The sequence below is a fragment of the Thermothelomyces thermophilus genome, chromosome 1 (genome assembly GCF_000226095.1).
Source record: "Thermothelomyces thermophilus ATCC 42464 chromosome 1, complete sequence".
Classification (NCBI taxonomy): domain Eukaryota; kingdom Fungi; phylum Ascomycota; class Sordariomycetes; order Sordariales; family Chaetomiaceae; genus Thermothelomyces; species Thermothelomyces thermophilus.
This window is the reverse complement of record NC_016472.1, coordinates 10,442,195-10,456,841: the sequence shown is the minus strand read 5'-3', so window position 1 is coordinate 10,456,841 and position 14,647 is coordinate 10,442,195. Positions and strand designations below refer to the sequence as shown.

At 42.7% G+C, this 14,647-nt stretch overlaps 3 protein-coding genes across 3 annotated transcripts; 2 read left to right on the top strand and 1 right to left on the bottom strand.

Moving 5' to 3' along the window:
* Positions 1-907: 907 nt before the first annotated feature.
* MYCTH_2054820 (uncharacterized protein) lies at positions 908-1,872 on the top strand (the record flags this gene model as incomplete). The annotated part of the gene is made up of 2 exons (XM_003660865.1): positions 908-1,027; positions 1,099-1,872. 2 exons carry the CDS (start codon positions 908-910, stop codon positions 1,870-1,872), a joined length of 894 nt encoding a protein of 297 aa, XP_003660913.1.
* A 7-nt stretch (positions 1,873-1,879) lies between these two features.
* On the bottom strand, positions 1,880-3,180 carry MYCTH_2299735 (uncharacterized protein). The gene has a single exon (XM_003660864.1). It carries the CDS (start codon positions 3,063-3,065, stop codon positions 2,052-2,054), a length of 1,014 nt encoding a protein of 337 aa, XP_003660912.1. The 5' UTR covers positions 3,066-3,180; the 3' UTR covers positions 1,880-2,051.
* Positions 3,181-7,561: 4,381 nt separating this feature from the next.
* MYCTH_2054970 (uncharacterized protein) lies at positions 7,562-7,735 on the top strand (the record flags this gene model as incomplete). Its single annotated transcript, XM_003660863.1, has 1 exon — positions 7,562-7,735. A coding segment is annotated over one exon (174 nt), but the record flags the coding sequence as incomplete, so codon positions are not given.
* Between the last annotated feature and the right edge of the window lie 6,912 nt (positions 7,736-14,647).

Genomic DNA, 14,647 nt, shown 5'->3' with positions numbered 1-14,647 from the left:
TGCCTCATAACATCCCCTCTTGATTTCTGCTTTTGAAACATATCATATCCGCAGAGCAGGGCCCAGAATGGTATTGAACTACCAAGTAATTAGAACGAAGCAAGTAGGACGAGAGCATCTTAGACCGTACTGTAACACAGCCAAAGCATCAGCGTTGCACAGAATGTTCTCTCATTTGGGCCGGCCGTGGTGGAGGGCCGGGAAGTTTCAGATCGAAAACATGGGGGTTCGGGAAGTAAAATGGGAAGCCGGTTTACCTCATGTCATCTTTTATCCTTTGCCCTGGTCCAAAATTTTTAGGTGAGAAATGTGGCGCGTTTTGTGGTCAGTTGTCGGGCCGGATCGGCGGGGGCCCCCCGGGCCGGGACCGGGGCCGTAACCACGGCTGCCGGACCACGGCCATGATGATCGGAACGTCTCATCAGCCTCAAAAGTTTCAAAGACGTTTGATCTCGTGGCCAAGCCGCCAGCACAAGCGTTCCGAGAAGATATGCTGCGGTGTTTTGACAGACATTATTAGATTGATTCGGCACCAACGTCCCAACTCGTGAGGGAAAAGGTTAGGGTACCTTACTTAGTTACCCCCAAGTACCTTACTCAGGTACTGTGTGTTATTGTATATAGCTACTCGATACACACATAGGTAAACACATGATCTGGCCCAAAATTTAATCATTTGTTCGAATACATGCAGGACCTAATTACCGTTCACACCGAAATTGGTCGCTGTCTCGGTTCTTCTTCTGCTTCACTTAATTACTCACTTCGAGGACGTATGTACGTCACTGAACACAAGCTCACTTGTCGGCAGAACAGTCCCGAACTTCAAATCGTCCATCCCATTGCACCAAGCATTCCCTTACTCTGATTCCTATATTAGTCCTACTCACGTATGTACCTTGCACCGATGGAGCCCAGGTTAAGCGAGGGTTACCTCCTCACCCAGTTCGACCGCCTGGTTGAGCAGGGTATGGTGGTCTATGACCGCAGCTATCGCACCGTGGTGCGCTCAGACAAGGGGCTCTCAGTGAGATGCCGACACCCACAATGATTACTGTCTCCCGCCCCGCCACGAGACCTTGTCTAACGGCGAGCTAGTTTGAGTTTCGGATCCTCAACGGCATTGCCGCCAAGCCCCAGGTTTCTCAGGATCCGACGGAGCACCCATCGTCGCGGCCATCCGGCTGTCGACCGGGAGGCGACATCACCGTCTCCGGCTACGAGATCGCCACCATCAGCACCACCCACCTCCTCACCGCAAACAAGTTCCCCTCGGCGAGGCCGCACTACCTGATCCTCACCCGGGACGGATTCCGGCGGCAGCATGAGCCCCTGGACATTCACGACCTGGCTGCGGCGCGGCACGTCATCTCCTCCCTCCTCCCTCGCCGCCACCTCGTCATCTTCAACTGCGGCATCGACGGCGGGTGCAGCCGCATGCACAAACACATGCAGGTCTTCCCCGCCCCCGACGACTTCACCCTCTGGCCCGATGCGGCCGCAGAGCCAGAGCTGCCCTTCCGCTTCTTCATGCGCCGCTTCCGGAACGGGCTGCCCCCGCCTGACGATTTGTTGCGTACCTACCGCACACTGCTCCGCCGCGCAGAGAGAGCCGTCGGCCACGCGGCGCTAGAGGGGGAGGCGGCGGTGCCCCATAACGTGATGGCGGACCGGAACTGGTTGGTGGTGGTGCCGAGACGGTCGGCCGGCTGGGACGGGCTGAGCACCAACGCGGCCGGCATGCTGGGCATGGTTTGGATATCGAGCGAAGACAAGCTCAAAGCCTGGCTGGACCGGGGCCCTGCCACCGTCCTGGCTCGGCTCGGCGTGCCTGCGGATGTAGATTGTGAAAGCACGGGTCGACTCTCTTAGAGAATTCCAATGACCCGAGTCGCGCTGGGCTATTTATTAATTACCTAGACAGATGATAATGATGATGATGACGACGACGACGACAACGACGACGATGATGATAATGATGATGGCCTTGGCATTTCTTTCATTACTTTTCTTTCTCTCTTTTCCGTCCTTGCTTGCTTCCTTGATGGAAATCAGCTCGTGCACCGCTCCACAAACTTGAGCAGCTCCCGGTTGAATCTCTCGGGCTCCTCGTAGAACAGCCAGTGCCCCGACTCAAACACCATCATCTCGGCGTCCCGGTTGCCCCCCTTTCTGGCCCTCCTCACCGTCTCCTCCATCCCCTCGAGCGGGAAACACCCGCTGCGCCGGCCGGCCATGACCAGCACCGGCTTGGTGACGGCCTCGCATGCCTCGCGGTGGTCGTACCGCGTGTGATCGGCCAGCAGCCTGGCCAGCCAGACCCCGTCGCAGACGGCGCTGATGCCCGTGAAGAAGTCCTCGTCCCTGCGCGCCCGCTCCTCGCCCTCGTCGTCGTCCGCCTCCTCCTGCGTGGGCGCGAACCGATACCCGAGGCACTCCCGCACCAGCGCCCGGTGCGTCCGCGCCGGCTCCTCCACCCACGCCCTCTGCGCGGCCAGCATGCTGGCCTCGTCGAAGCACCCGCGGTGCGCCGCCTCCGCGCCCCACGCCCCGCCCAGTCCCAGCGCCGCCCGGTCCTGCAGCGGCGCCTGGTCCACGAAGACGAACCCGGCAAATAAGTCCTCCCCGCCGCCGTCCCGCTCGCCAAACAGCTCCAGGTACGTCCACACGACGGCCGCGCCGATCGAGCACCCGACGGGGACGAACCGGACCGCGGGCGGGGCGGCGGCCTCGGCCTCGGCGGTGGGGAGCTGTCGTCGCAGATGGGCGAGCAGCTCGCGCAGGTCGGCGGCCAGGCGCGCCACGTGGTAGCCGCCGCGCGCCGGGTTGTGGCCGGACCGGCCGTGTCCGCGCATGTCCGGGCAGACGACCCAGTGGGCCGCCGGCGAGGACGAGAGGGCGGCCGCGTTGCGGGTGAAGTAGGCCGAGGAGCCCGAGAAGCCGTGCAGCAGGAGGATGCACGTCTTGGGAGCGCTGGCGCCTTCGGCGGCGGCGATCGGGAGGGGCAGGGACGATTGGAATGCCAGGGGGCAGTTGTCCGAGGTCGTGAAGGTGGAGTAGTACATTTCGTCTTTAATATCTTTTTTTCCTTCTTTTTTTCTAGTTTGTTTTTCCTTGTTGTTCCCCTTTTTTGTTCTCCGACTCAGAAGGAGGTGTGTCGTAAGTGAAGGAAGATTTGAGGATGACGAATTAGGTATATTGTGTGCTCTTGCGCCATTTGATTTATTAAGTCGGACCCCCTGGATTCGGAACACCCCACCTTTCGTACAGATGCCACACATACACCGCTACTTTAACCTAACCACTTCAACTTACTATAACTTGGTCAGTTCTTTTTCAATCAACCCCAAACTTTATAAATACCTTTAACAGTTTAATATAGCTTATACTAAATAAGATATTTAAGATATACTTGCAAAATACTACTCTAGTCACGGCTCATTACAAAGTATTAGCTACAAATTCGATATCCCTCTGTCACGGATAAGCACATAGACGGCCTAGCAGGCTACAGCCAGGACACGGGACATTCCGACAGCCAATCACTTAACAGACCAATCAGAAGATTATCACCACCAAGACTAAGGTCTTTACTAGTAATAATAACATATCACCATCGACAATACGGAATCATAGGGTAAAAAGAGAAATAGTACTAGTAATAACTATTAAAGAGAGATAGACAATTATATATATATAGCTAGCCAGTTACTCGTTAGGTAGACTCTAGGAGTTTACTAATAGTAATAATTACAATTATAGTACTTATACTAAGTATTGCTAATTACTATAAGAGATAACTCTAGTATTATTATAAACCCTTTAGCTTCACCAAATCCCTTAGACGACCTACCTACTTGTCCCTCTTAATCTACCTTTATCTAAACCCTTTTAGAAGAAGTCTAAGTTAGGTTCATCACACGTTATTACTACTCCCTTTGTTCTATTATAGTTTAGAACGGAGGTAACTTCGACCTTGACATCGATATAGCTACTAATGTCATGGCCGAATAGCTGCTTGCCTAGCTTGGTTAACTCTAGTAGCAGATCTAGGAGTTAGACTAGAGAGATAAGGCTACTTAAGCCTAAATTAAAGAACTCGAGAACGGCAAAAAGCATTTATAGAAGTTAGTTAACAAGGCTTATACTAAAATTAAGGCGCTTAAGACTACTAAAGTAAGCTATATTAAGATCGAACTACCTAGTAAATATAGAGGAACTAAGGAGGATCTTATAGGATTCCTAACAAACCTTTGATCTTACTTCCGGCTTAATAATAATAAGTTTCTAGATAATAAAGCTAAAGTCCTTTATATAGTTATAAGACTAGAGGGCAAGGTACTTAGATAGTTTAAACCTATATAGAACGACTATCTTACTAAGGAAGATAAAGACGACTGAGATATATTTATATAGGTAGTCTTTTAATCTTACGACCGTTTTGAAGAAGAGCTTTAGAAGGTTTTTAACGATAAAGACGAGAAGATTTATATATAAAAAAGACTTGCTAATCTCCGATAGACTAAATTAGTAGCCTCCTATACTATATAGTTTAGATAGGACATACTTAAGTCTTAGCTTAACGACAAGGCGTTAATATAATTATTCTATAATAGCTTAAAGGAAAAGGTTAAAGGCAAGCTATATGAGTATAATTGGCCTAAGACCCTAGATAAATATATTATATAGGCTATTAGAATTAATAATCGACTTTATATACAAGAGTAGTAAAAATAAGGCCAAATAAACAGAACTATAGTTAAGGCTAACGACAAGAAAAAGCAAGCATACGTTAATACCTTATACAAGATATACCCTAGAGCTATAGATATAGATATAGTATAAAAGCAGGACCGGAAGAAGACGACTAAAGACAAGTCTAATGTTACCTACTATAACTATAGAAAGAAAGGGCACTATAAGCGGGAATGTCGAAGCCCGAAGAAAGAATGGAAGACAGTCCCTAGAAAGGAAATTATAGTTATTGACGAAACTACTAAGGACGTTATCGAAGTAGCGGCTACAGGCTATAAAGATAGGGGCAGTAATACAGATAGTCTCGAACACGATAGTAATAGTAAAGACGAATAAGTACTGTACTCTAAACTAGTCACTATAGACCTAGAGATAGGTCTTGCTAAATGGGATATAGTAAGAGAGTACGTACTACTAATTTGATTCTCCTAGCCTTGAGGTAATAGAGTTTTACGGTTATATAGAGGTAGGATAGATTATATATAACCGATACCTAAGGAAACGAAAGACCCGGACCTAATATTCTATTCCTCTAGGAACGAATCGAATAGTACTATAATAAAGTTTTCTAACTTAATACGGAGCTATGTAAATGGGATAGACGCTTGACTTGACTTGCCTAGTAGAGTAATAAAATAAGGGACGAGATAAGGGAACTCTAATGTATTATAGAAATTATTAAAGGAGAATCGCCTGTGATATATAATAGGCCTAATAGCTATACCAAGTACCTTAACGACTAGTAACTTAGTAATAACGTACAGAACCTAGAATACTAGTTTATACGTGTAAGCTATAGAAAAGACGAGCGTACGTAGGAAAGCTATTAGAAGAAATACTCCTATCTTAGCATTAGAGTATTTATAGTCTATATATAGTAGGAAGGATTTAGGAAAGAATTCTAATACCTCTTAGGCAATGCTATACGACTATACCCTTGATACAAGGTATATACGCAAGTGCCCTGGTTCTAGTATATAGTATATAAATGCCGATATCACTTCCGTAACAAATTCGAAAATAATCACTAGCCGACCTAACAAGGAAATGAGGATAGAAGCCTCTACCCTATAGAATAGGTCTATAATATAGGAAATAGAGCGGCCGAATTACTCTAGAAAATCGAAGCTCGGAGTCTAGAAGGTATTACGGTAGTTCCAAAACAAGCCTAGCCTAGGCACTATAGAATAGGACAAGACATATAGGACTTGTACTAGAGTAACGATTGCCTCTATTACACGGACGAAAAGAAGTCGCGAATTCGGGAGCTTTAGATAAAGCTATAGTACGTACGACGGAAAGTAGAACAGACCTAATAATAAGAAGCTACAAGTACTTAATAGCTTATAGAAATGAGCACGATTGACGAAGCCGCTATTAGCCGAACAACCGAAGAGGTTAGCACTAACCTAGGAAACAGGTTAGGGCCCTTCGAGGGGCCTAGAAACTATTAACGCCTAAGTAGCAGCAAGTAGTAGCATAGTATAGGAGGAACTAACGTAAGAGACTACTATATCGAGACCTCCTAGCAGAAATATAGAAAATCGCTATAATCTTTAGACGACGGCGGCAAGACAAGCGACTATAGATAATAGCATAATAGAAATAGCACGAAATGCTTATACTAGTAGATAGTAGAGCAGAGATAAACCTAATTTCGCTAATACTTGTAAATTAGCTACAAATACCCTAGAGAATGAAGCGGAAGCATAGTATAGTCAAAGGGCCATTTCCGACATAATGGGTATGTAGGGAGACCAAACCGATCGACATTACTATAATAGGGAAGACTATAGCAGTCGTATTTAGTATTATAGACATAGGTAACGACAAAGATATAATATTAGGGTTACTATAGTATAAAGATTACAACCTAGACATTAGCTAGAAGAATAGTAGCTACTTATAACCCTAAATAGAGTCGTATTCGACTAGTAAGATAGGGAGCGCGTAAGGATCGTAAGCAGACGATACTTAAGGGAAGGCATATCCTACAGATCCACCGTAAGAGATAGACAGTAGTAGGCAGACCACTATAGACTCTAGAAGAGGCGGTATAATGATATCGATATTATAATAGGAGGAACGAGCTAAACCGCCGATAGCTATTCTCTCTATTAACGAATACAGAGCATTGTAATTAGAGTAATAGGTTAAGACAGGAGAAATCGCTAGCATTGCTATAGATAGAACTAAGTTTGTATACTATTAGAAAACCGAAAGACAAGATAAGACTAGGGAAGTACCGAAGGAATATAAAGAATACCTAGCATTCGAACCGAAACATCTAGAAGAACTACTAAAATACGGCCCATAGGATTACGAGATCAAGCTCAAGGAAGGAGCATAACTAAAGTTCTTCAAGATCTACTATATGAGCCAGATATAGAACGAAGAACTTAAGCGATATTTAGAGGAGAACCTTCGAAGAGGATATATCTGCCCGTCGACATTACTAGCAGGCTACCTAATCCTGTTTATACCTAAGAAAGACAGAAAGCTACGGTTATATATTAACTATCGGCAACTTAACGAATAGACCGTAAAAAACCGATACCCGTTACCGCTAATCTCATAGCTCCAAGATTAGTTAGCAGGAGCCTAATATTTTACGCGTCTTGATTTGCCATCGGCCTATAACTATATATAGATTAAAGAAGGCGACAAGTAGAAAACGGCCTTTAGGATACCCCATAGCCACTATAAGTACCTTATTATGCCATTCGGACTTATAAACGCGCTAGTAACGTTCTAAGCCCTAATTAATCAAGCTATCTAACCCTTTCTTAACAAATTTACAGTATATTATCTCGACGATATACTTATCTTCTCTAAGACAATAAACGAACACCGGAAGTACGTAAAAGTAGTATTAGATGTACTATACGTATATAAACTATTAGTTAATAAGGAAAAGAGCGAATTCTACATTAGGAAAACGGTGTTTCTAGGATATAAAATATCCCTAGGACAAATCTAGATAGAACCTTTAAAGATTAAAGCTATTAAGGAGTAGCTACGATTAACGTTAGTTATGGAAATACGAAGCTTTATCGGATTTGTAAACTTCTACTAAATGTTTATTAGGAACTTTAGAGCGATTATACGACCTTTATATAAACTTACTAGGAAGAACGCTAAATTCTAATAGAAAGAATAGTATGAGCAAGCATTTACGTAGATCTACGATACCATTACTAAAGATCTAGTATTAGTATTACTAGATTCTAAGAAGCTATTTAAGGTAGAAACGGACGCTTTAGACTATGCTATTAGAGGACAATTAGGATAACGAGATAAATAAGGAAAGCTATATCCTATAGCCTTCTTTTTAAAGAAGCTCGATAGACTACGTCTTGATTATCCGATCTATAATAAGGAACTACTTATAATTATTAAAGCTTTTAAGGAATGGCAACTATACCTTAGTAGTACAATTAAACTAGTATAAGTATATACGGATTATAAGAATTTACGATACTTTATAACGATAAAGGAGCTTAATAGACGACAAATATAATAGGCAGAATTCCTTGTAGAATTTAACTTTAAGATCCGCTATAAGAAGGGCAAAGAGAACGTATGAGCGGATATCTTAAGCCGACGAACGGATTATATAGAAGGACGAACGGAAATAATATTACTATTATTTAAGGAACGAATAGATAGAACGCTACATTACGAAACGTAGACACCTGTAGAAGATGATTTACTTAACTCGTTCCTAGAATGCTACGTAATCTTTCGAGAAGAAAGGATTAACAAGGCATAGTATTAAGCAGTACCTAGACTACTAGTACCTAACGGAGTAGAAGAAAGAGATAGAAAACTCTAGTACCGAGGCAAAGCATATATCTATGACTAGGATTAACAGCTATAGATGATTCGAGAACCCTACAAGTCGAAACTTAGAGGATATAAAGGAGTTATAAAGACTATCATATAAGTTAAGAAACATTATGACTTTCTATAGTTAACGGTACGGGTTAAGAAAGTTATATAGAACTGCGACATTTGTAATTGAAGCAAAATGGCATAATACAAGCCGTATAGGCTACTTTAGCCACTGCTAATAGCTGACAAACTATAGAGTTTAGTCACGATAGACTTTATTACAAAGCTGCTAGAATCTAAGGACACGGCTATAGGAGTAATCTATAATAGTATTCTTATTATAGTAGATTACCTGACTAAATAGGTATACTTCTTTCCTTATAAGGAATCCTAGATAGCTAAATAGCTAATAGATATGATCTATTAGTAAGTTATATTAATATATGCTTAGCTATAGGAATAGATTACTAACAGAGATACTAAGTTTATATTAAAGTTCTAATAAGCGTTAATATAATAATTAGGTATTAATAGTGAGCTATTAATAATATATTACCTATAGACTAATAGACAAACGGAGCGACTAAACCAAGTTATTAAATAGTATCTTTATTTTTACATTAACTATTAGCAAGACAACTAAATTATACTATTACTAATAGTATAACTCGCTTATAATATAATACTAACGGAAACGACCAAAGTTATACCGTTCTTTACGAACTACAGATATAAAGTAGACCTTAAGCAAGGATTAGAGGTTATAGTGCCAAGAGTAGTAGTTAAAGCAGAACGAATATACGCACTATATAAGGAGCTTAAAAAGGAACTCGAGTTTATCAAGCCTAGAATAAAGAACTACTACGACAAACATAGGCTCGAGGGACCTTGCCTAGAGAGGGGAGACAAAGTCTACCTAATTATATAAAACCTACAAACCAAACGACCAAGTACAAAGCTAGACTTTAAAAAGGTTAGACCTTTTATTATCAAAGAACAAATTTCGATATCTAACTACCGACTATCGTTACCATCATCTATACGACTATAGACAGATATTTTTTATATTTTACTTCTCGAACTAGTACTAAAAAACGCTAAGGTTGCTATATATATTGAAGCAGAAGACGAGGAAGAAGAATAGGACATCAAAGAAATTCTAGATTTACGTATTATTAATAGGGAACTATAGTATCTAGTTAAATAGCTTGATTTCGGACTAGAAGACATTTTATAGGAACTAGTCAAGAATTTGAACTGCCCTAAGAAACTGGAACAGTTCTACTAGTAGAGCCCGGATCGACTAAAGGAAAACCTAGGACAGAACCAAAGACGATGCCCTAGTCGATAGCATCGACGGCATTATTAATCTCTGACGAGGGTATAGTAGGCGCCTCTTGCCGCTCTTACCGCTTAACCGCCTCTAACTCGTCTAAGGTCGACAAACTACGTGTTACTATATCGGCACCTTTCTCTACTAAAAAGTCCTTCTACTAACGAAGACGCTAGAGCCGTATAAGCTTTTTAGACAACTCGCGCTAGGCTTCTTCTAGACGGCGTTAGGATTTATCTAGCTTAAGTTTAGTATAACGTTTAGTATCCTTGATATGACGCTACTCCTAAAGAATACGATCTATTATAACGAACATTAGGAATTATAGTATTAAAAAAAAAAAAAAGAGAGACGAGCTTATAGGAAGAAAGCAGGATGCTAGAGCTATTATAAGAACAACCTTAACGAACACAGGCCTTATAACACTTTATATATACGATCATTTTACAGACAAGGCCTTATAACGCGCACCAAGAGCAAGGTATAACAATAAAACCGTTCTTAGCGATGTTCTAAGCAAGGGAAGCATAGTAACGTGTAAAATATAACTTTCGTTTCTCTATAGGCATTTTATCAATATAGCAACTATAACGCAGAAATAAGAAGAATATAATACTTACAAGCGAAGGGTATTAGCACTATTTAAAACAGCCTAAGAGGGCTTTCGGGTCGAAAGCCTTAAGGAGAGGCATCGTGTCACAGATAAGCACATAGACGGCCTGGCAGGCTATAGCCAAGACGCGGGACATTCCGATAGCCAATCACTTGACGGACTAATCAGAAGATTATTACCGCCAAGATTAAGGTCTTTACTAGTGATAATAACATGTCACCATCGATAACGCGGAATTACGGGGTAAAAGGAGAAATGGTACTAGTAATAACTATTAAAGAGGGATAGACGATTATATATATATAGCTAGCTAGTCACTCGTTAGGTGGACTTTGGGAGTTTACCAGTGGTAACAATTATAATTACAGTACTTATACCAAGTATTACTAATTACTGTAAGAGATAACTCTAGTGTTATTGTAAACCCTTTGGCTTTACCGAATCCCTTAGACGACCTGCCCGCTTGTCCCTTTTAATCTACCTTCGTCTAAACCCTTTTAGAAGAAGTCTAAGTTGGGTTCGTCATACCCTCCTACCACTTTATATAGTCATATCTAAGGCTCTTAGTTACATTTAATTATAGCTAAACTATAATAGTCCCTTAGTTATATATAGGAAGAATAGCTTACCTAATAAGTATGAATCTAAGTTACCTTAGGTATCCTACTAACCTATATACAAATTAAGGAGTTTACTAGCTAAATACTCTAGGTATAAAGAGCTAGCTTGTAATATACTAGCCTTATAGCATCTACAGATAAGCATATAATATTTTATTTAACTACCTTAGGGAGGAAAAAGAGGAAAAATACAAGAGCTATATAGAGGAGTACCTTTTAACCAATATATATATATATAATCCAAGTAGGGCCCGGTTAGGCTCTAGGTTAGGCCCTAACTAGGCCTTAGCCGCGTGTCTATTAGATAAATTACGAACGAATAACAAACGCTCTACAGATCTGTAGGACGTACGTAAGTAGGGTAGGGTAGGTCTATTCCTATGCCTAGGTAAAGCCTAGGCATTATCTAGCCCGGGTATAGCCTAGGCCTATAACATACCCCCCCCCTCTCTTTTCGCGGTTACCGAGCCAACCTATCCTATATTCTACCCCTATATTAGTCCTACAAACAGGTCCTATACCTTCCTTCCTTTGTCATTATAATAATATAATCCATATATATAATAGCGTATTAAATGTAAATAGGTAGCTATTTAAGTTTAGATAAAAGCTAAGCTCCTTCCTTTTATTATTATTATTATTATTATTATTATTATTATTAGTCTTATACTACTATGCTAATAAGTATGCTAGAGCCTCTCTAGTTATATATAAAGGAAACCATACCAAATAGGCCGGATAAAAACCTCTGTCCCTCCTTTTAACACCTAATCCAGAATACTAATACACTATAGAGAAAAGGAAAAGTAGCTAGAATAGCCCTAAAGAGGCCTTCCCTCCCGGTCTAGCCTCCTTACGAGGCAGTATTCTAGGGGCCTCCCTAGGTCTATTAGCCACTATAGAACCCTCCTTATCAACCGATGGTTACGGGCCCCTATACCCTGTGAAACGAGGTCTAGGTCCCTTTATAACCGTATTTCCTAGGATTCCTACGTTCGGCTTCTCGGTAGGTTTAGGCACTAAATAACTAGGTGCTCTATAGTTTCCCTTCCTTGGCTATAGGCGTAGTAGGGGGTGCTAACCCCTAGGACTTAAGCCTTAAAAAGGAAGTTACGGAGACCGATAGCCCCTATATAGGCCTATACTAGTAGGGAGCTCTAGGCCTTTGTTAGGCCCTAGTGCCTTTGTAGGCCTTCCCCTATGAAAACTAGGCGCGGGGGGTCCTTATCTAATATACGCTATATCCTCCTACCAGCTTAGTCAGCCTTCTAATGGTTACTCTAGCTGGCTACTATGGCTAGTTCTGTAGCCTGTAGCCTTCTTTGTAGAGTCTATAGGGGGGTTAACACCCTCTATAGCTCTCCTAAACCTACTACCAGACTATTGACCTTATTACCTCTAGGGCTATAGGCTTTGGCTCCTAGCTCCTTGCCCTAGTCCTTCTCTTCTAAAACCTCTAGCTAAGCCTATTATAGGCCTGTTAGATAAGAGCCCTTATAGGGACCTAGGAGGCCCCTAGGCCTACCTTGGTCTGTAGGAGTGGCTAGTCAAGTTTGGCTTCGAAGTTGGCTAGCCTCTTATTAAGATAGAGGTCGAGGGGCGGTACCTAGGCTTCCGTTTTAAGGCACTGGATAGGGGTGGCCTTATAGGCTCTAGTAACTACTTGAAGGGCCCTATATTAGGCCTTTAATAGTTCTCTAGTAGGGCCTTCCGGCTTACCCCCTGGTTTAGTAGGCTTATAGAAGTTCGAGGCCTTATAAGCTAGGGCGCTATAGATACACTTGGTATAGACCTTATAGGCCTATAGGAGGCCAGGGCCCTAGGTCTTTATAGTAAGCCTAGTTAGGGCAAACTCCTAGGTTTCTAGCTTCTTAGCTACTATTATATAATAGGGGCCCTACTATAGCCTTTAGTCTAGCTAGACCCCTAAGAATCTAACTAACTTTAATAGGGCTATAGTAGTAGTACCCCTTCTAGGCTATAGGAGCTCTAGTAGTTACGACTACTATTTCTAGCCTTTATTAAAGTAGATAAGTTCGTACTTTTCTAAGGCAAAAGCTATACCCTAGGTCTTTACCTACTATAAGTAGGCCTTCTAGGCCCTCTATAGCTAACTATTATAGGCCTCCTCGGCCCTCCTAAAGGCTAGAAGGTTAGTATCGTTAGCGAAGCCTATTAAACTAACTATAGGGCTAGCCTAGCAAATGGCCTAATAGAGGGAGGCTATATAGAGGATAAATAGTATAGGGGAGAGGGGTAACCCCTATAGGACTCTAGCCCTTACCGCTATATCCTCTGTTTCCTAGCTATCGAAGTAGAGGATAGCTACCCTATCCTATAGCCACTCCCTAACCTAGACCACTAGCTACTTTAGGAAGCCCTGGCTCTGTAAAGTGGCTAGTAGCTAGGTATAGTTAATAGTATTAAAAGCCCCTAAGATATTAAGCTATAGGAAGGAAGTAGCCACCTTATACCTCTAAGCCTCCTAAACCTAAGCTATAACAAGCCAAATAGCTAGTTCCGTAGACCTATATTCCTAGTTACTTATCTACTTAGCTAGGAGAAGCCTATAGGCCCTTATAATGGCCGTTACCTTTTAGGTAACTATAGCCTCTAGCACCTTACTTACTATTAGTAGGAGCGCTATAGGCCTATAGCCCCCTAGGGTAAAGTAGGCCTATAGGGGTTTGCTAGGCTTATAGAGGACCACTATTCTAGCCTTTTTAAACTAGGCTAGGAAATAGCTAAGCTATAGGCTCTCTAAGGCTAGTTTAGCTAGTATCTAGTAGAGCGGCCGCCTATAGGCCTTTAATAGGCCTATAGAAAGGAGGTTTTCCTCCCCTAGGGCTTTCTATAGGGCCGCCCTAGCTAGTACTACCTTGACTTTGCCTACCGTAACCTCCTAGCTTATTTCGAACTTCGGCTCCTAGTAGTCGTTTAGATCTAGGTTATTAATATCCGATAGGTCTAGTTCTAGGTTTGGAAAGAACTTATCGACCAGTGCTCTAGCCTTCTATTAGTAGGTTATAAGCCCTCCTTCGAGGGCTAAGAGCTTTAAGGGGTCGACTAGTAGGTAGCTTTATAGCCTTGCCTACCTCTCTAGCCTCTATAGTAGGTCTAGCTAGTTAGTTACCTCCTATAACGTAGCTCTCTAGCTCCTGGTCTTCGCGGCCATGATGATCTTAGCCTAGTCCTGTAGGGCCTGCCGAAGTGCCTCTTGTATATAGGGGTTTAGGGTATCCCTATAGGCCCTCTCTGCCTCCTTAGCCCTCTTCCGGGCCTCCCGAACCTCCTTTGTCTACTATCGAGCTCGTTTACCGCCCGTACTAGCCTTCTTTGCTAGGGCCAAGACTATAGCTATCTCCTCGAGGGCCTCTATAAGCCTATCGAAGGCCTATAGAAGCTCCTCTAGGCCCTAGAAAACAGGCCTAGCCGGGGCCGATGCCTACCTACTAAGCTAGAGTAGGAGGTAGTCCGCCTTAGCCTATATAA

What these genes read in the sequence shown, in the direction of transcription:
- MYCTH_2299735 (XM_003660864.1), bottom strand. Translation starts at nt 3,065, where the DNA reads ATGTACTACTCCACCTTCACGACCTCGGACAACTGCCCCCTGGCATTC.